Here is a 22038-nt window from a genome sequence, read left to right on the forward strand (position 1 = left end):
CAATATACATCATAGTCATGAAAAGTTCTTTGAGAAGTTTCCTCTACATTCAATTTGATACATCAGTGGTTCTGGTCAGGTGGTCCCACCACCACTTCCTTGTGAGAAATTATGACCAAACTTTTAAAAGTCAATACTTTTTTCATAAAACATTTTATTGTATGGGGGGAAGAAAATAAATACATTGAAACCTTCAGAAAAAGACCAAAGTTTATCCCCCAAACCCTAAAAAAGTATGGCTATACTACATGTCCACTCTAGGCTTTTGTACATTCTAGACTTATTGCTACAAATTCCTTTCCCAGGCATGCATTGGCACGCCACTAGTAACAGTTCCGGGGCCCACTTCTGGGTCCCAGTTGAGAGCCACTGTGATACATATCAGTCAAGATTTTGATGAGACCTTGATAAAGTATTCATGTCCCTGTTTTTATTTAGGTTCTTCTTTTCTTTTCAATTTGTCAGCAATGAGCCTCAGAGTTATCTTAGCACCATCAGGAGGAGACAGACTTTTAGTTTGAGAAACCACTGAGCTAAAATACTTGGAATGCAGGGATCAGTTATGAAGTAATTGTACTCTTAAAACATAGCAGAAACTGTAAAAACTGTAGACTGTAGACTCCTTGGCAACAGGATTCATAAAGATGGAGTTGTTCTTTATAATACTGTATATTCTGTATAATTTTGAAGCATGAGTTTGCTCTCATATTATAAGAGTCAAGGTTGGAGCCATGTCTGCAGTTTGTTGACATTTTCATATACAGTGCATTTAGAAAGTACTCAGACCCCTTCACATTTTTCCGTCTTTATGTTGCAGCCTGATGCTAATGATGTAAACTACCCCCCCCCCCCCTTAATCTACACTCAACACTCCACCAAGACAAAGTGAATAAAGTATTTTAGAAATTTTTGCAAATTTATCAAAAATTAAATAGTGCATTTTCACAAGTATTGAGACCATTTGCAAAAACAATTGATATTTAGCTTAGCTTTGCTATATGGAAGCCTCTCCACACATGAAAGCCTGCCCAGTCTTTTATGTGGAAACTCAAGGAAAGTTTCATATGTTTTGCACTGAGGAGAGGCTTCCGTCTTGCCACTCAGCCGTAAGCCCAGATCAGTGGAGGGCTGCAGTGATGGCTGCCCTTCTGGAAATTTGTCCCATCTCCTCACTGGATCTTTTGAGCTCAGGTTCTTAGTAGGCTCTCTTGCTAAGGCCTTTACTCCTGATTGCCCAGTTTGGCTGGATGACCAGTGTTTGGGAGAATCCTGGTTGTGCCAAAACTTGTTCCATTTGAGAATTGCGGAGGCCACTGTGCTCTTAGGAAGCTTCAGGGCAGCAGATCTTTTCTGTGGCCTTTCTCAGATCTGTGCTTTGCACTGGTCCTGTATCTGAGCTCTACAGCCAGCTCCTTTGACCTCATAGCTTGGTTTTTGCCCTGAAATGAATTGTCAGCTGTGAGGCCTTTGTGACTTTCCAAATCATGTCCAGTCAATTTAATTTACTCCAGTTGGTGCTGAAACATCACAGCAAAGATCCAGAGAAATTAGAGGAATCTGAGCGAAATTTCAAGTGGTTTAGCAAAGGGTCTGAATACTTTTGTCCATACGATATTTCCGTTTTTTCATACCTTTACAAAAATTTCTAAAAATGTGTTTATATTTTGTCATTACGGGGAACAGTGTGAGGATTCATGAGAGGAAACAGACTTTTTGTTTTTTTTAACTGTAGAATAAGGCAGCAATATAAAATTGAAAAAAGGGAAGGGGGTCTGAATACTTTAATGCACCGTATAAGGAAGCAGTGTTTGGGATCTGTAGGGCTTCAGTGCTTTGAGAGAAGATTCCAAGACTAAATATTTTAGATAGCAATCCACTGGGATAATTGTTGACCCCTGTGACTTATTCAACTTGTACCTTTAAGATTTTGAAATATTGCAGCCTGCTGCAATGTTACATTCTGGTAAAACAGTATTTGGCCATCAAACTTTTCAAAGCCATTGACAGGTGTACAAAAGTGAATCACTAAATCATGACAATGAAGTTTACAAGGTCTCCTTATGTTGATACAAAGAAAAGTTCCTTGCAGTATTTATGACTTACAGTTTTGTTGATATTTCCACTGCATATCAGCTTCACCTCCAAGTTTAAAACTAACACAGAGACAATAACATGGAGTTCTTATTTGCTGTATGAACTTGTTTAATAACTGATCAATTCTGTGTCTTTTTTACTCACTGCAAATCTTCCCAAGAACCTTAAAAGACATTGGGTGGTACGCTTCCTAGTTACATGTCGTCAGGATGCCTCCAACAATACAACAAAGAAATGCTTCATTTCCTGGTGTTAATTTCACACATTTCTCATTAACCATCTGGCCAAAGACAGCAGTATCTCAAATGTGGCTTTGAATCATTTTGGATAAAAAACAAAAATAATATCTAGGACACCTACAAGATCCATGACCTGCATGTGAGAAGTGAGTTGAGGTTAGATTCAGCTTTCCACCAGAGATCTGAGATTAACAAAAGGACAAGAAAAAACTTGACACCAAAACTTCAAAGCACCATTTTTAGTCAAGCCTTGAAGTGGACAACACCAGTTAAGAAGACCATTGTTGACAGTTTCAATTGTGATCTACATACAATCTTGATTTTTCCTGTATAAATTATTCTATTTGTCATTACATATCAGTAAACTATGAACCAATAAGAATATCTAAACTTCCCCTTTAAACGCTGAGTGCCCTGGTGCACTGAATTGTATTGAAGTATTTGCACACATGAAACCAGTGTTGTATATTAGGGTTCCTGGAAACCTGAACTTCTTCAGATGACATAGATGCTTTCTTAAATACAATGTAAAAGTTGTGAAACTGATTAAAAAAACAACACACACAGAGCCTCAGTGAGACCAAGGACAGTATAATTTTAAATTTGAAGGCAAAAAAAAGGGGGGCGTAGTATTTTGGAGGGCTTTGTTCCACTGTCGTCTTGGAGTTTCTTTCAAACAATCTGCATCCTGGTTCTCATCAACGAATTGCTATCAGTCCGACATCAATGAGTTTCTGAATCTTCTGAGCAATAACTGGATTCTTTAAGTGGCTGTGGATCACACAGGAAATAAAAATATTAATAATTATTATGATAAACTTTATGTAGAAAGACAGTCGCACTGAAGATGGCAAACTTACTCGCTGAGTGCCTGCGGGTCCTTCTGCATTTGCTCCAGGATCATGCGCATGGCAGGGTCACTCATAATCTGTTGCACCTCAGGATCAGCCATCGCTCTTTTCTTCACCTCCTCAGGGCTGTCATTCCTCATCGCCTGACTCATCATACAGCGCTGCATGCCCTCTGTGGCTTCCTGGAAAGGCAAAATGATATCAATTAGAAAGGCATGATAAGTCATTGTCTTTTATCTTTAATGTTCAAAACCATACACTCACCAACCACTTCATTGGTTGAACCTACTGGACTGCTCATTAATGCAGTTATCTACTCAGTCAATTACATGGCAGCAACTGAAGTTAGAACTTTTCTTCACAGGAGCTAAAGAGGTCGATTTACTCCAAAAAGTGTGTGTGTTTGTTGAAGTAGTGTAATATTTAGCATTTCTCTAATCCACTTTAGTGCTTCAGTGGCAGTTGTATACTTTTGTGGGCTATTTCAACCTGGAATTCTGAATTGTTCCTTTAACGCAGAAGCAAGAGCTCAGGTAAAGAGCATTAGGGTTTGTTTAAGTCTAGTGTTTTATATCTGACGTCATGACTTAGATTTATTTTCAGCCACTTTCTTGTCACTGGCCTAACTGTGTGAGGTAAGAAAAATTACAAGCAAAAATTGTATTCTGTGGTTCAAAAATGTATAACAATTGATGAATGATCAAACTAAATTGTTTACTGCCATACCAGCTATCTGAATTTGACGGCCATGCAAACTTTAAGCAAGTTTTAAATCAGCCTTACAATATTAAATGAGTTTTATCTTGAGATAAGTAATTTTCTTGGATATTTTTTAAGGGAACCTGGAATATTCAAATCAAGAAGGTGCATTTTGCTTGTGAACGAGAGCTTGAGACCTGCTGCCTACCAGAGAGTCTCTGTGCCTTGCTGTGAGAGGCTGTGATAGCAGCTAGTTGCGCCAGTCTTAGTGACAGGGTTGCCTGTGTGTTTGCTTTATCTGCAGAGGTTTCCCAGAATGCCTTTGGGCATTAGGCATTGTTGCACCATGAGTGAAATTACTGACTCAGTTAGAAAAGTCCCGCCTGTGGGGAGAAACCACAATTTACAATGGATGGTACATGATGGCCATGGTGGAAGAGATCTGCCTTGTGCAGTGTGCACCACATCTATTTTTGTTAGTCTTGGTCTAGTTTTTGTCATGGAAAAAAAGGTTGTTGATGAACATTTTTAGTCATAGTTTTAGTCAATGAAATGAACACTGCTCCATGCTTGCTTTGTTGATTCAGTAAGCCGCTACTGACGTCATCCAGCATGGAAAATTGACTACTCTTCCACTCTCTTCCAGTCACAGGGATGCGTTTAGGTACTGAAACATGGTACTGTTTGATTTTACATGAATTGGTACTCCGGAGTACAGACAGAATTCTGTCAGTACCTATACAAGTGCAGAATTCAGTTCCTATCCCTACTTTGAAATATTCTGGATTATGTTCTGGTGGATCTCCCACTAGATGGCAATGTGAGCAAGATAGGCAGACAATGTCAACAGTGAAGTAAACAGCTACCAGCTGGCTCTTTTCATCCATTCAGATTCACACGGCACGAGCTTCAGCCATGAGAGAAATCCCCTTTGCTACTATTACCTTCGCATTCACAGGTGATCAGAACGGGCTAACTTGTCCACAGAGCTGACGCTGAACTATAGACTTATATAACTTATATACTAAAAGTGCTACCAAACAGTCATAATGGCACACACAAGATCACCAATCACCTCAGTCACAAACACACAGAGCTAGCTACAAAACACAACAGGTTAGCATAGAAGCTAGCTCACTAGCCCAGTAGTAGGAAGGTGATGAGCATAGCATTAGCAAATCTGTAGCGCGTCGCTATCACCACACTGCAGTAGACCTGACAGGTTGACAGGGAAATGTGAGGTCTAAAACAACAAATTTATGATGTTGACGTTATGAGGTGCCTCTTTAGGTGCTTTTAACATGACTGCATAGATAAATAGCTGACAGTAGGGCTGCTACCTTATGTCAAATGTAACTACGGTGGCTCTATAGTGTGAGATTAAACAATCAGCTAAAAAGATAAAAAAAATAATAAAAAATAGAATCTGTTTAATTCATAGTATAATATAAGCATTGTTCAGGGCAGGCCTTAAAATACACAATTTGATTATTACATATTATCACATACACTGTTTATAAAGAATCCCATTTCATTCAGTCTAACTCCAAAAGCAGATTAGCTGCTGCCCTTGATGAACATGAAATTAGGTCTTAAAAATATCTTTAAAAGTAAACTTTTTGAATTCAGTGAGTCTCCTAGATTTGTAAAAGAAAACTGAATAAGAACAAACTAACAGAGTACCAAATAATTGATTATAAATAAAGAATGGTGATAAGTCTAAATTAATAACCAAAACTTCATTTAAATGTAGTTTTTACACAGTTAGGTTGCTCATAAATTATCATTTCCAAAATGTGAACATCCTGCTTCGATCCCTAGGTATTGAGTATCAAACTTGTTTCATTTCCAATTTCAAGAAACGTTTCAGCATCAGTATCAAAGTTAAAATTTTGGTATCGTGACATCACTAGTCAAGTTTTGGTTAAAACATTTTAATGAGCAGTTCGGGAAGTTTATTTTTTGGTCTGGTATTTCTCCAGACCTCCAGGCCACAGAGTAACATTTAAAATACCTTTGAGGAGGACTCCAGCTCCAGGGCCTTCTGGTATGCATCCATAGCTTTTGAATAATCTTTCATGGCCTCCAAAGCTGCTCCTTTACGTGTGTAGCCTTTAACTGTGAAAAGACGTGTTCAAACAGGTGTAAAATCAGTGTGACTTTCACTTCTACACACAGTGTTTTAACTGTAATGCACATTGAAGTTACTCATGTGAAAAGGTAATCAAAATGTAATAAATACAAAATTATCCAACTCACTGAAAGTGGGCTCAAGTTTGATGCACTCTTCACAATCCTGGAAAAAAAGTTCATCGTGAGGTCATTAAATAGCATCGAGTCACTTTTTCATTATGTGCTAAACCCATTAAGCAGTTCACTCTCACTGAGATGCTTAATTATGATGAACGGTACCTTCAGGGCAAGCTGAAACTCCAGCAGCTTTGTGTAGCAAGCAGCTCTGTTGCTGAACAGTTTGGCATCCTTGGGGTTTCTCTTGATGGCCTCACTGTAATGTTTCATGGCCAATGGGTAGTCCCCTGTGGCAAGGAAAGAGAAGTTGATATTTTTACGAGATCTAGTTTATTGAAAAACATTGAAAACAACAATATTTTATGAACTGGAGGTAATAACATTATTATTATCTAATAATACCAATAAAATAATCAAATTATTTTTGTTACAAGTAAAAGAAGCTTTCTGGGCTATTTAAGAACAAAATAGGCTACCTAGAGACAACTCATAAAAAGTGCCAAGTTCACATAAAAAGCTTGATTTAGAAAATGTAAATAAAAAGTGAAGTGCTGGTTTCCCCTTGCCCCTTTTTTCTAGATATTGACGTAGCCAATTTTTAAATTAAAAAAAAATTTCAAACATTTAATAGCCTTAATGTCTGCTTTTTTCTATCTTTTCGTATAAGTAATCCTGTAAAAAGTAAAGTTCTGAACTGAATTCAGGTCTTAATTTTACAATCCTGGAGTCAATAAGGGATTTATATGTCCAAAAAAAGCCAAAAAAACTTTAAGAGAGCACTGATAGTCAGAGATTGTGTCACTGATCATATTGGGATCTATGGCAGTTTCTTTTCCCCTTCCTCAGATGTTGAGATGTTGCTCACAGGTGTGTGGTTTGACTTGTAGTAATGTTTGACATTACCATATTTAGTGACTGCGAGTGTATCGAAGTATACAAGAAATGTCAGTTTTAACGAGCTGTGGGAAAACTGAACATATAATATCATTAAAAACTCTGTTTTTTGTTTTCATCTTTTCTTATTTAAAAGCTTAGCATCGCTACTCTTCCCTAAATCATATTCTCCACTGTTTTTCTGGAACTTCCCTGACTTCTGCAGCTGTGGCCTCTCCAACAACCCTCGTCTTCACTAGCAGTGCCTCATCTGAGAGAAGCATCTGGCTGGCCGAGCTACCACTCACATGTAGCTACCACTAAGACAAGAGGCTGGGCAGGTCAAGAAACGTATATCACAGTAGAAGTAAAAAAGCTGCACAGGTTGAGATGGGAGCAATCATCAGATTGACATCACGAGTCTAGATTGGATGGCACTTGGGTCTGGATCTACACTGCTAATTAGTGGCCCCGTCTTTACTCCATACAACTCCACAAAGAGCTGGAGGGTGGTTCATTTAGCTTGAGAAAATAGTCATTTATTCATTTAATGTCTATTTAATTGCTATTGTGTTGCTAATTACATTACAAATGCTTCGACTAAACACACCTTTCTGGAAGGCGTCGTTGCCCTTGTTCTTCTCTTCCAGGGCTAACTCAGGGTTGATGTAGGCTTGTTTTTCCTGCTCCTTCAGTATCTTTTCTGCCTGTGAAAATAATTGCAAAACAATGGTTTAAGTGAGGATCCCTCCTATGTTTACAAGTCCTGTACATGTGCAGGTCTGACTAATTCAACCAAGTATTTCAACTTAAGAAATTAGATTAGTTAATACTTAATGATCTAACTTTAACTCGTGAAAACTCAATTTAGCTTGCACAGCACCTGTTGACACTTCTTCAAGACATCAGGAGTGCGATGTTCTGTCAGACTCTTGTTGAAAAACTGAACTGCTTCTTTATATTTCTCCTGCTTGAAGTACGAGTTGCCAATCCTAGCCAGTGCCCTTTGAAAAGGCGAGAATGGTGAAGATGAACATGTTAAAACATAATCAGTGACAGAGTTCAGCCTGTGAACAACAGACCTCTTCATTCAGGGATAAGAGTTCAGTGATTTAACTCTCAGAAAACAAAAACTGAGTGAGTACACAAGTTAAATTTACACAAATTCCCCACTTGGCAATAGCAACACACCTATCATGGCGAGTTTATAGAGCGAAATAATGGAGCAACACTGCCACCAAATGGTTCCTGTATTAAACAACTTTTTTCTCCAGTATTGGTGATTTAAATCCAGACATTTGTTCTTAGTCTAGCAGCACCCAAAAGAATAGCAGTCCATCCCTCCAGCCTGGGGGTAGTAGCATGTGGGTAGTTTTGTGCAAGTATTGACAAAAATAAAGACAAGACTTTCTTGCAACACTCACTTTGCAATTTGTCTGTAGTCTTCTCGGTTCTCTCTGCCAACTTCAATGGCCTTCTCACACAGCTCTCGGCACTTCTCGAAATCTCCCTTCTCAAAGAAAACAGCTAGAAGAAAAACAAAAGGAATAAATATTTAACATTTTAAGAGTGTTGTTATAATCTTACTGTTCTTCCATTCTAGTTGAACTGAGCTGGAGAGATCTCAAGAAAAGATCTGAGGGTCAAAACTTGATTTATTCCATATATCTAAGAATTTCACTCAGCAGCTTCTAAGCACCATTATTTGCATTTAAATATGTGTCTTGTTTTCCTCTCTATTGCAGTTTAATTCAAAGTCTGGTAAAGACGGCATCTAGTGTGAAAAAACTTCCAAGCAAGACTTCCTAACACCATCATTTCTTGGACCATAACATTCCTGTTAATCTGTTGACCCTGAGTCAGTTCAACAGTAGATTGACTACAAGTTACACTGCAGCTTCCCTCTGGTTCATTTCAGCGTTATGAGTGCAAGACGTTAACTGATTGACAGGGATTATGTTAGCTGAAGTAACAACATACAGACAGTTTTACAGAAAGTAGTGATACACGGTACTTTTTCAGGCCGAAACAATAATCAGCTATTTCCTACTCTGTGGCTGATAACAAATGACCCTTTTTTCAGATATTTGCTTTTTACAAGGATTTTATTCTATGTATTCACGGTATCTAGTAAGAGGATGGGTTAATATGTTTTGTTTATAACCAATTCCAACTGGCATCACTCATGTTTACATTGAAAAAAAATTTGTACTTCAACTTTTTTTCCTCCTTTTTATCTTATAAGCACTTTTTGTGAACGAAAAAGAAATCAAACATAAACCAACAACCCACATACTTTGGTTTTGAAGAATTGTCTTTTTCACTTTTGCCATGATTTGAATTAAAACGTGTTGGCAAACAGATCTTTAAAATCTGATATTTCAATAAACTAAATAATAATTCAGTAAAAAAAAAGTAAAATCAGAAAACTTTTCTTGTTAAAAATTCATGTTACTTTCAAAAAGTAGAGCTCACATCAGTTGAAAACAAAGGAACTAAAAAGCTGTTGTAATAACTCTAGATAAAAGGCATTAATGATAACACACAATTATACTAAATAAATGGAAAGATTTGTTATTTTTTCAGCACAAGTCAGAACTGACAAAAAGCATATTTTTCGCACGATTTCAAAATAGCTTCTTTGCAGTCACATGATTTTGATGACACATGAATGCCCACTGGGGGTCAGGAAGCAGGGGAACGGAATAAATGGGAACGAATGAAAGTTAGTAATTCAACACTCTAAATGGACCTCAACAAAATTATCATCAGAAAATTTTTACATACAGCAAGCATGATACCTACACTTCACTTTTTCTTTTTCTACACAGCCTCATTTACATTGTATGGAGGCGATCAATATTACAAATCTCTCAGTTCTGCACAGCTCCTAGTGTCTAGCCAGATGAAAGGAGACGAGAGTCTTGAGGAGTCCTAAGAGGCAAGCTGAGCCCCTTTAATGTATAAACAAAATCCTGATTTTGTCTCAAACATGCTTTTAATTGAAATGGTGATGCACCATCAACTGAATAAACCTTGTGGGGTAAGCGAATGACTAAAGATGTGCCGTTGATGAACGAGCCTGTGCGAAAAAATGGCTCTTTTATGTGGACGTGGTAGCTAGCTCCTGTTTGAGTGCCAGTTTCCTTTCCTCCATCCTTGGTCATTATTTAATCCGCATTTAAAAAGCCAAACTGTTAGAAAATGAAGAGCTGTTTGGGAACTTCACCAGCTCTACTGAGCTAAGCCGAATGATGTGGATCTCTTAAAAGGAGACAGATTTCCTGTCATAACAAGAGAGACTGGACAGACATCAGCTTAGGGAGTATGGATAAGTAGGGATGCTCTGATACCACGAGTATGAGTACAGTAGAGGTTCTCTTTGCAGAAATCAAGGATGACAACTCTTATGTGAATGATAAGATCTCTGGTGTTTTTTTTTTACCGATCCGGATCTTTGTGGACCACATTTTACAAACACATTCATGTTTTTCTCCTCTGAAATACAAAACACACCCACATCAGTGTCACCGTGTTTAGTCACACTGTTGCAGCTCTTCTTCTATGTTTCATGGAGGGTCACATACCACAACACCACCTACTGTTTCAGAATGTGTAGTCTCGTGAGGAAGTAAACAAACACCTTTATTATCTGTGGATTTTATCTGTTATTTGTTTATCATTGGAATAATAAAATTATATAAATATTTACAATATCAGCTGCCAATAACTTACTTCATCTCTAATAATAAGTAAACACAGAAGCTTGTCAGGTCTGCCATCAAGAGGAGAGGAAAATGACTTTAATGGGCTCAATTTTTGGGTGGGGGTCTCATCAACCATTTAGATGCGATTCAGCTACATTAGATATCCGTTTATGGAAATCTATAAATCGTCAAATTACAGCTGATGAGAACTGGTGTATGTGCTTTTGAGGATTGATTTTTTTGGCTTTAATGTCTTTATTCATAGAGAAGGGAAGTGGATCTAGTCATAGATCAGGAGAGACAGTGGGGATACGTAGAGAAGGAGCCACAGACTAGATGTGAACCTGCATAGACAGGGTATCACCAAACTGCTAGGCCATCTGCACCCAGAGCTAGTGTGTTTATAGCACTGTTCGCTGTCCACTCAGAGTGTCTCTGTGGGATACACCAACACCAGCTGATAAGTAACTGGTCAATACAGCTCAGACTACAGAACAGAAATCAGAACCCTTCCTATGCTGATAATCAAGACGACCATGTACAGATTCTACTGTCCTCTTTAAAATCTGGTGATGATAAAATCAGCTGCATTGACTTAAATCAACATTAAAATCTGACTGGTGTAGAAGTTTCTTATCAGCATATCAGATTTATGGCACATATCATTACAAAATCTGTTAATTTAATAAACTTTTAGGGACATTATGATCACTTAAATTTGTTTTCAAACATTTGCGAGTGCATACCTGCTTGATTTGATAAAAATGTCATGTTGGTGGGGTCGTGTTTAAATGCCTCTTCATAGTGTTTCAGTGCTGTTGCAAAGTCCTTATTCTTGTATGCAGTGTTCCCAAGTTCCTTTTCCTTTAAGGCCTATTAATAAATGGAAATAAGAGGATTAACAGTAAGAACAGAAATTCATTAGGAAAGACAATATGGTTAAAAATTGATTTCGGTGAAGAGTGTAATGAAGGGATTTACCTTTCGCTTGTTTTCAGGAAGGTCTTCCTCTTTGGGAGGGGGCGGCTGGGTCTCTTTTGGTTTGGGAGGAGGAGGAGGGGTGGGCTCCTCTTCTTCTTCCATTTCAGAGAGGTTCAGTCCCAGCAGTACAGAGAGTGTGGTCATCACTCTGGGATCCTGCAGCTTCCTACAAAACAAGCCCAAAAAATGCTTATGTTGGCTCTGCTCCTATGCATGAGGTCTTATCGGATTGGAGCCAACATACGTATTTTTAATTGATCGTAGATAGACAATTTGATTTGACCAGCCCAGCCCATGACTTAAGTCAGCTGTAATAACGGAGTACAATTTGAGGCAGGCCGTAAACACAAGAGTGAAGGCTCATTCATGCTCTACATTCGAATCGCATAGGGATACAGACGGACCTTTCTGTCCGGTTCATTTCATCTGTTTTTTGTCTGTTCTCTCAAGGTGTACAGATACGGACAGACCGTGCAATACCATGGCCAATCGTGGGGCAGTGTTGAGCAATGCAGCACACAGTTCAACTCAGAGCGAAGAAGAACTTAATCAAGTTTTCTGAAGAAATTTAAGTAAACAATGAGTTAGCTACAAGAAAATAAAAAACATATCAGTGATGTTAGCTCACCTGGACACAAAGACAGACAGCTACAAGAGCAACACTGAGCTGAGGACAGACCATTTTCTCTCCACTCCATGGGACGGATGGAGCAGCATCAAAGTAGCTCGGAGAGAGACAATGACCTCCAGCGAATTTGTTTATTAATGTTCACTCCAACATAATGGACGCACGTCAGTATGAGGGTATTGACGGTTGTTAAGTTCAAACTGATCTGTTTTTATGTGTGCTTAAAGCATAAATGAGCCTTATGACAACAAAGCAGCAGTATCAACATTAGCAATCCTGTGGCTAAAATGTCAGTGGTATGGAAATACTTCAAACTTGAAGGTGAAAACAGGGATATTGTTTTGAATATGTATGATTCATTTCTTTTTTATCCTGTGCCTATTCAAGTCAAACTATTTACAATACTTTAAATTGATGCAGGGATGTTTTGAATTAATTTTTTGAGTTCAGTTTCGTTGTGACTTACATAGTCAAGCTAATTATACCACTTTTGGGGGACTGTGATATTTCAGATTAATTTGGGAATTTAGGGGTGTAACGGTTCACAGAGGTCACGGTTTGTACCTTTGTTTTGGGGGTCACAAAAAAAAAAAAAATACCTCTAACCTATTATTATCGTTTTTTCCTTTTACTAGCATAATTTTTTTAAGGTTGAAATATAATTTTGAATCAATAAATCAATCCTTTCTTCCATCTATCTTATTTAGAGCTATCAGTGATAGTTGGTACAGCCTGTGATCTATTAAACATGAGACAAAAATGTGGGAAACAAAAAAAATGTGCAAAACGAAAGGCAATACAGAAGACAACCTAATGTCTGCTGATTTGTAAAAGTCAAAATAAACACAACTTAAAATGCAAATTAAAATGTGTGCATTGTAGAGCAATATTTCACATTTATGATTATGAAGTGTGCTGTCACACCGTTTTTATTAAAAACTGATGCAGTGGGTACCAACGCAAAATCCTGACTCATGTTTGTCAGTAATGGATCAATCACTAGCTCATGGAAACACAGGAAGAGATGTTGCAACAGAGCCTGAGCAGGGCGCTTAACACATTTGTTTTATGTGTTTTCTACTTCTGTCAGTCTGTGAATAGTCTTTAGAATGTTTTAGCAGCAGTAATATCTTTGACCTCTCTGCTTTCACATCTGGAGGCTTTTTAAAAACAGCGCAGAGATAAGAAGACTGAGAAAAGGCAGCGGGTCTCACTGCTCTGCCTCTTTCGCAGCTTGCTGCTGGAGCCAGCCATAGGGAGCCAGCCTAGCGTGGACTTCTCTTCTTTCTATGTTTTAATATGCTGGCCACATCATCTTTTTCGTTAATGGCTTAATAGTAGTTAGCAAACACTTACTGGCATTACTGCCAGCTGAATTGGTGGTAACTATTGTTATAATTGTATCTGTTTTCACCATCAGCTAAGGGGGGTCTGGAGGTTTTCTTCTAAACATTTTAAGTACTAAATATTTCTATCCCAAATTTAATTGATTTTATGGAGCCAATGTGTACTTTATCTACCACTTTAGAATTATGGTTTTTAGTGTTCTCTTTTTTATTTTTAAGCTTTTTTAGTTTTCATCAGGCACAGTTTAACAATGATGTTTTAAAACACTGACTATAAGCAGAATTTGTAATCTGTCTTAGCTAATCTTGAGCACTGCCATTTCAACAAGATTTATGTGCTGTCATAGTACTTCATAACCTTCCTCCAGAGTATACAGACGAGCAGTCATTTTGAACTTCCTTCATATAAAGTGCACAAAACTTAATTTCTGAAAGAGAACAGGAACTAGAAGACATTGTGGATATGATCAGTGCAACACATCCAGCCACCTAGCTATCTACAGCTATCATAATCCTCGTTTAAAGGTAAAGGGTCACCGTGAGTTGCGCAAGATTAAAGCCTAGCCAAAGCATGGTGAAACGAGCTAATAAATGAGCTGCAGGGCCTCACGGAAGCGATCTCTAACGTTAAAACTGGCGCACCAACTGAATCATGCTACATTATTACCGATCTAGGGAACCACGGACTGATGCACTCAGACCTTTGACGTTAATATCAGTTAACTGATCCAGGTCAGTTCACGTATGTCTGCAATGTTGTCTAAAGTTATTAGGTTCTGAGTTGAAGGTAAACAGGAAGGTGGAAAACAGCAGGAAGCCGATACACATGATGCATTCTGATGACATCAGCACGACTGATTGCTTGCTGTGCTTTGCAAAATTATCTGCACCACTCAAATAATAAATAAAAGACTACTCTGGATACATGAAAGGGCTGTCCAGATAAAGTCTTAAATGAAGTGTATGTGACAAGGGGCTTATTTTTAGTATGTAAGATCTATCTCAGATCAAAGTTTGGAAATCTTAATTTGAGGAAAGTTGCATAAGCTGACAAATTTTTGAAAGTCCACATACGTGCCCAGCTCCGACGGTTTGTTCCTGAGCTGCTCCAGCAGCTCTCTGTAGCTTGGATCTGACAAAAGCTCACGGGTTCGAGGGTCATTCTCCAGCTTCTGATACAGGTTTGGCATGGCGAAGGGATTCATCATTGTTTTCTCTGGGGGAAAAAATATAGGTTTCTAGTTTGATTTATGTGATGAAACAAGCTGTCAGGATGCTAAGCCATCTCAAGCTGGTCTAGGAATAACTCCAACAGTTTTCATTCCTGCTACTACTACTTGTCCTCTGACTAAATGAATCACAACTCTGCTGTCCCAAGTGGGCTGCCTACTCTCCTATTGAAAACCTGCACTCAGTAAGATACTTTAGCGATCCCCTTGGCAGCCATCTCTAAATCCTCTATGCATGTAGGAGGAAAAAGTGAGTCACTCAGTTTTAACACTGTACCGCCACTTTTACTGTGGAATAAAAGACCTCATAAATACAACAGTTCTTACCTGCAAGCCGGGCCTCAATATTCTGTAAACCCTCCTTCAGCTGCTGATTACTTGGCTCTTGCCGAATTCCCTCTTGGTAAGTTGTTTTAGCGTCTTCCAATCGGCCAAGAAATTCCAGTGCTGCAGCTTTGCGTGAATAGCCCTGGTTGATCAAGATTTAAAGACAGAAAGTGACCTTTTTTGGTTTAATCCTTTCATAGCTTGTCTTTTTATTCATTAGAAAATAAACAACTTCTCACCTTTCCCCAGTCAGGCTTGATCTTGATGGTCTGACAGGCATCCTGGAGAGCATTCTCATAGTTGCCTTTCTTAGCATAGGCAGCTGAGCGGTTACTGAAGAGGACGTGGTTTGAAGGGTCAAGAGCCAAAGCTTCGGTGTAGCAGCGTACAGCCTCATCAATGTTCCCTGCACTCAGGGCTTTGTTGCCCTGATCTTTCAATGCTGAAACCTGGGATTCAGGAAGATGCAATCAAATTAAGCTGTGACAGAGAAATTCAAAATACTTCAACCATCCTGCTTTGACTTTTCCATCGATCCTACACTCTGAAGAAAGCAGCTGCCACTGGCAGGACCGAGGAATGACAACAACACTCAGCTGTTCATGTCAGACAGGTGCAGCAGTAGTAATGTGACTTTCTGTTAAATGTACATTGAGGCTGATGGGAGTAAATCATACCCCTGTGTAAGTCTAAAAGCTGGATGACTGAATGGTAAGTAAAAGTTTGTCTAGTCCAGATAAGAGCAGATTTAGGAAAAAAAAGTCTTTTTTTTTTTAAATGTCCCAAAAAAATTCTCACATTTTTTCTTTTGACTGTGGTACTTCCTGCAGCTGCGTACTGCATGAATGAAGTTTGAGTTGCATCAATTACACATGCAAGTGAAAAATTACATTCTCTAACAATGCCACTTCTGGTTGTACAGTCACTGAAATCCATGGCTAAAATGTTCATACATTTAAACGCAAGTGGTTTCATGGGAGATATGGGGCACTGTGTATTGCTGTGCCCTTTCAGCATGGTCAATGCGACATATCTGTTTTGTGGTGAATCGTGGATAAACACTTTTTTGTTTATCATCCTACATTTGAAATATATGTATAGTGATAAACTGAATTTTCTGTCACACATATGATGTGCATAATGGGGAACTGGCTCGCAGCCATATTTTTTTGTTCAGAAAATTGTATCCTAAGGCATTTTACACCAAGACAGTTTATTAAACTGGAACATGCAGTGTATAAAAGGTCTGCTTTCTAATAATTTGTTCAGACAGAAAAGAAAAAGCATACTGTGGGTGTTATAATCAGGACAGTAAGAAAAATTCTGTTAAAATACAGACTGTTTTGCAGCACCTCTTGTCACTTGTCATCAAACTTTATCTCTAATTGTGTTTGACAGATTCAAATACACACTGAGCACCAATGTGTTATAAAAAGAAGATCTAATCTCCTCTGGCTCCTTTTGATGACTATGCCATCAGACACTTGGGGTTCATTTATAACCATACCAATCAAATACATCAGTGAGTTTATCAATTGGTACATCTTTGCTTCTACAGCCAATAGACCCTATTTATCTATCTGGTCATTTCAAGACAGTCCAATGTATGTGCATGAATGTCACTTATCAAATACTTTAACACAGTAATTAGCTTATGTTCTGGTACAATTTCTGTAAATTTCCTGATTGTTTGTGCAATCTTTCAACTACTTAAACCTTTGATATACTGAAGACCCCAGTTAAGTCAGAAGAAGTATAACTTTGACTCGTTTTAGCAGCCGCCTACTTTGAAAACAGTGCTTTGACACTTATCAAAAATAAAATTAAAATAAAAAGCGTGGGGCAAAGAAGGCCTGGTGGTTAACCAGGTTTCCCTGTAAGCATGTAAACACAATAGGGGTGTAAAGGTATGTGTATTTGTACCGTACGGATTTGGTATGGGCCTCTCAGTACGGTACAGACGTGTATCAAACGAATATATGTGGAATGAAGCTCATACACAGACAACTCACTGTCACACCGTCCTAGCAACCACAGCAAACGACAGCAACAGCATGAATATTTTAAAGAATGTTTAAAGAATGGGTATAAATATGTCAATATATCAATTAAAATAACCTAGTAATTCAAAAATGTAATCATTTATTAATATTTATAATCATTGAACAACTTTTGGAAGGAGGTTGCTGCATTATTATTAATTTAAATGTAATTTATTCCACCTATTTATTTCAATACAATTTAATTTTAAAAAATAAATAAATAGAAATTAAATTTTATTTATTTGCTTTGATTACTGTACTGAAAATGTGCAGAACCATGACTTCAAAACCAAGGTACGTACTGAACCAAATTTTTTCCGTACCGTTACACCCCTAAAACACAGTATTATAAATAATCAAAACCAGGATATGACTCATAACTGGGACACTCAAGTCCATGTAAACACACTCAGTGAGTACCCAAATGTAAGTACTTGTACTTGGTCTGAATAAATGTTGCATCGGTACGTCTCTATTATATACTTCCAATTGGGAGCATTAACTACAAGTTAGAAAAAGTTTTAAGAAGGGTTGTCCAAATATTACAATTTTCACCCTTTCTATACCATTACTAAATTCCATTTTTTGCATTGAAATCTGTTTTTGTGTCATTTTAGATTTTTCTACTGTCTTAAACTAAGGATAACTCACTTCTAGTTATCCTACAGACCTGCTTTTAAAGGTAAATTGAAGATTTTAACATAAACTCAACCACAGAAAAAAGGAACTTGTTATGTACAGAAAAGAAGGTATGTAAATGGTAAAAAGTAAATGTTTGATAGCACATGGTTCAGGTGACTACTGACCTGTCCACTGAGCTGTCAGTGAGTTTTTAAAACTGAAACAACAATCTGAGAATCAGAGCTGTACTTATCTTACATTACTGTGGCTGCAGGGAGACGATGCATAAATCAAAACAAGGTTAGGGAGAGGGGACTGTCATTCTATGTTCTTGCTAAAAGATTAAGTCAATAACATGCTATATAATTTCTGGTTGTATCAGCACAATTTATTCTGCCCTGAAGTTCCTCTTTTGATCCCGTAGAAAGCCTATTTTCCAGGTTGAGTGGCCTTGTCATAATTGATCGTGATTAGCCAATTCATGTATGATAAATAAATAAAAGCTATGACATGTAAATACGAATAAAAGTCAAAAAAGTTGATCTGACAAATTCAAGAAGGTTCGACAGCTGGTGGCAAGATGCGGCTGTAGCCATGACAGCAGCGCGTGTGCGTCTAGAATGATCCTCCGGTCTGAGAGCAGGCTACTGAGGGCAACACTGAAACCGGTCCAAAAATACTCATGCGGCATGTGCTATACCCTCACTGCCGCGTTTTCAGCACAATGTCTATCATTAAATCCCTCTACAAAAGCGAGTTGTAAGTTTACTACGACTTTTCTCCGCCCGTCTTCACATGAATGATATCTTTCACGCTGTAAGCTAAAGTTAGCTTTTAAACCGCGGTTTGCTACTTAGAGAAGACAGAAGGAAGGTCATCATATCGGTGATGAGCTAGGGTTAAGTTAACTGTTTCGTTGAATCACAACATGGATAAAGTCTGATATGACTGCACAACAAACTGAGATAGATGTCCAATGACAAAGCAGCTGTGAAAGAATAAAGTCATGCGTTAGCTTAGAGTTAGCCAGTCTTGTCTTCTGCATTCATACATTAGATACAACCGTTAAAACCTAGCCATCTGAATTCCTGGGTTTTACATTAAGTTTGGCTACACTACATACTTAGTGTCAGAAGGCTTCGTGTTTAGCAACGGAAGAATGCATATCATGTCCAACTAAATCATTAGCTAAACTGCCACAGCACATTACTACCGGGTTGATGCTAACTGACACGCTAGCTAGCGGTTGGATATTAGCAAACATTGGAGTCCGGTTATAGAAGACAGCTAACTACACTAACGACGGAGTTCAATAGGTAGACTCCACATTTATTTCACCAACATCGAGGGGAACTCAAGTATTTCTAGACAAGAAGGAAATAAATAATGATGGAGTTGTAGGGCACTCACTTTCTCCATGGTGCAGGCATGAGGTTCCTTCCAGAAACTACTGCAGACTGGCGCCTCCCCCTCAACAGCATGCAGGTTGCCAGTATGGGATGTAAGAAATCCGCAATTTACGATTATAGACGGTCCGTGATGACAGCCGACCGACGGTAACATCCAGAAGCTGGCAGAAAAGTAAAGAATTCGACAAAACTTTGAAATGAATGCTTCTCAAGTTGTGTCAAGTCAACAGATGACTGATACGGAAGACGAAGAAGGAGAAAATGGCAAGTCTCAAACCAAACGCCTGTTATAAAGTCTGTCAAGTTGAATAAAAGAGAAGAACACTTTTAAAAAACTAATCACCTTTTACCAAAACGTTGTCATTTCTTTAAAAAAAATTACGTTAGCAAAGCATTTTTACAAACGACAAAACAAATTTAAGTTTTTACAAAACAAATTCTCAAAAAATCTTTGGCAAAATAACAAACTGGAAAGATTGTTGTGTGATTGTTGTGTCTTCTATCATGGGGTCTCCTTTTCCACTCGATCCTGAGATACTGTATGTTTGCTCTGTAATTTCACCCATCTCAGTCTTAACAATGATTTTGTAAAAATTTAGAAAGGTTGCACTTGCAAGAAAATGTGTAGCTTTAACTTGGAAATCTGGTTGTACTTGATCCCTGTCAAAATGGTTCTCAGAAATGAATAAATGTATCCTATTGGAGAAGACAACTTACAGCCTGAGGAACAAGTATGAACAATTTGTCAGAACATGGAAGCCATAAAGCAAACAGCAGTCCCAGACTTGATGTAGTTTTACTGCCCTGGAGTGGACTCATCTAAAGCCTCACCTCTGTCCTTTACTGTTAATATTATTAGTTTTTTGTTCGCTTTTATTTTGTTTGTTTGTTTGTTTTGTTTTGATTTGTTTTGTTTCATTTCTTTTTGTGCCTGGGTAGGTAGGAGGAGGGGGTTGTTCTGTCTGAACTGTCCAGCTGTTGTTGATTAAGATGAGTGCAAAAAAAAAAAAAAAAAAAATTAAGGCAGTTTAGAAGGCAAAAGGGGGTCCAACCTGGTACTAGCAAGGTGTACCTAATATAGTAGCCAGAGAGTTTATGTTTTCCCTGAAAATAAAACTACTGAAAACTATGCAAGAAAGGATGGTATGGGAGGATTTTAATTTAATCATGGATGTAGGATATATTGAAGCTCAAACATGGAGGACAGCAGACAGATTAGCAACATAAACAGGAAGAGAAATTTTAAAATGATTTAAAGTGGTATATTACACTTTTAACCACCTCTACGGATGGTGGGGTCCCCAATCTCTGGTGCTGTTTTTTGGGGGTCACAGGCTAAAAAGTTTGAGACTAGACCAGAGAACAGCAATGAACTATGCACTGTGGAAGTTTTTCTCTCGCCTCTACTACTCCGAATAACCACAAAGATGGAATTTCATAGTTTTAAGTGAACTCTGCACTGACCTGTATTTTGGCATTTTAAAATTTTAATGGGATTTTAAAAAACTCATTAAAAGCATGAACCATGAAGTAAACTTGATCATGTTATAATAGAAATAAATATTTGGATAATTAAGTATAGAAATTTGAAAAAAAAAAGTCTTTAGGTGTAACTGTTACTTTAACAAATATTTCATAATATATATTAAACAAATAAAAATACATTAATAAATTAAATATATTTGGCCACTTTGGTGGTTTAGGTTGGTAAAACAACAAAAAAAAAGGAAAAAAAATCCAAATTTTATTTTTCTTTTCTTTCAGTAAATTGTCATTTGTTATTGAAATAAACATGCACATTTAATATTACACATGCAGTGTTGAATTTATTTGGTATCCATTTAGAGTCTCCAAATAGACATTTTGAAAATCTACCTGGCCATCTCTGTACAAAAAAAAAAAAAAAATACAGTAAGTAAACAATAATTTTTGGTTGGTTTTTATATCAATTTACAAGTAGGTATTTCTTTGATAAATTAGAATTTAAAAGGAAGGAGAACAGTGGATGTGGAGGGCCCCAAAAAGGGTAAATTCACCACTGGATAGGACTTTAAGTTTGATTTGAAGTGCTGAGTTTTGACATGGTGTCTGATGACAAGAGGACTGCTGGCTTGCTTCTTGTAATAGTTTGCTGATGTTTTCTCCATCCATCCATTTTCTATACCCCTTATTCCATACTGGGTCGGGGGTGGGCTGGAGCCTATCCCAGCTGTCACTGGGCGAGAGGCGGGGTACACTCTGGACTGGTCGCCAGTCAATCGCAGGGCTGACATATAGAGACAGACAACCAGGCACGCTCACGTTCACACCTACAGCCAATTTAGAGTGATCAGTTAAACTAATGAGCATGTTTTTGGTGGTGAGAGGAAGCCGGAGTACCCGGAGAGAATCCACGCGTGCACGGGGAGAACATGCAGACTCCACACAGAAAGGCCCTGTTGGGGAAGCAAACCAGCAACGTTCTTGCCTGATGTTTTCTGAGGATATTAATCAGCTATTGTATGGTAATGTGCTATGTGGCAAAATGAGAGCTAAAGTGGAGAAGTGTGTATGTTGCAACTGACTGTGTAAGAAACATCTGATTGGACTTTACATTATGTGTGTTTATACATACGGATAGAAATTGCTGACTTTTGATAGTCATCTTCATGATCCAGTCACCCGTGTTAACAAGCAGTCTGTGACAGGGAAACAACAGCTTGGGTTTACTGTTGGGCTTGGTTACTGTCTTAGATTTGGGTC

At 38.0% G+C, this 22038-nt stretch overlaps 1 protein-coding gene across 1 annotated transcript; it reads right to left on the reverse strand.

Moving 5' to 3' along the window:
* Positions 1-2557: 2557 nt before the first annotated feature.
* Positions 2558-19374, reverse strand: stip1 (stress-induced phosphoprotein 1). Its single transcript, XM_041802186.1, has 14 exons — positions 19298-19374; positions 15464-15673; positions 15225-15366; positions 14743-14884; positions 11695-11860; positions 11460-11586; positions 8431-8533; positions 7890-8010; positions 7617-7713; positions 6296-6420; positions 6143-6179; positions 5898-6001; positions 3194-3366; positions 2558-3104 (listed from the first exon to the last, which is right to left on the reverse strand). Exons 1-14 carry the CDS (start codon positions 19304-19306, stop codon positions 3032-3034), a joined length of 1629 nt encoding a protein of 542 aa, XP_041658120.1. The 5' UTR covers positions 19307-19374; the 3' UTR covers positions 2558-3031.
* Positions 19375-22038: the final 2664 nt, after the last annotated feature.

Source organism: Cheilinus undulatus, linkage group 12, assembly GCF_018320785.1.
Source record: "Cheilinus undulatus linkage group 12, ASM1832078v1, whole genome shotgun sequence".
NCBI classification, from domain to species: domain Eukaryota; kingdom Metazoa; phylum Chordata; class Actinopteri; order Labriformes; family Labridae; genus Cheilinus; species Cheilinus undulatus.

Bases quoted from the DNA above. Each gene is read 5' to 3' on its own strand.
- stip1 (XM_041802186.1), bottom strand. The intron at 8,534-11,459 runs GTATGCACTCGC...TTTTTCTTCTAG, and splicing joins ATTTTTATCAAATCAAGCAG to CTGTTTTCTTTGAGAAGGGA. The intron at 8,011-8,430 runs GTGAGTGTTGCA...GCCTTTTCAAAG, and splicing joins GACTACAGACAAATTGCAAA to GGCACTGGCTAGGATTGGCA.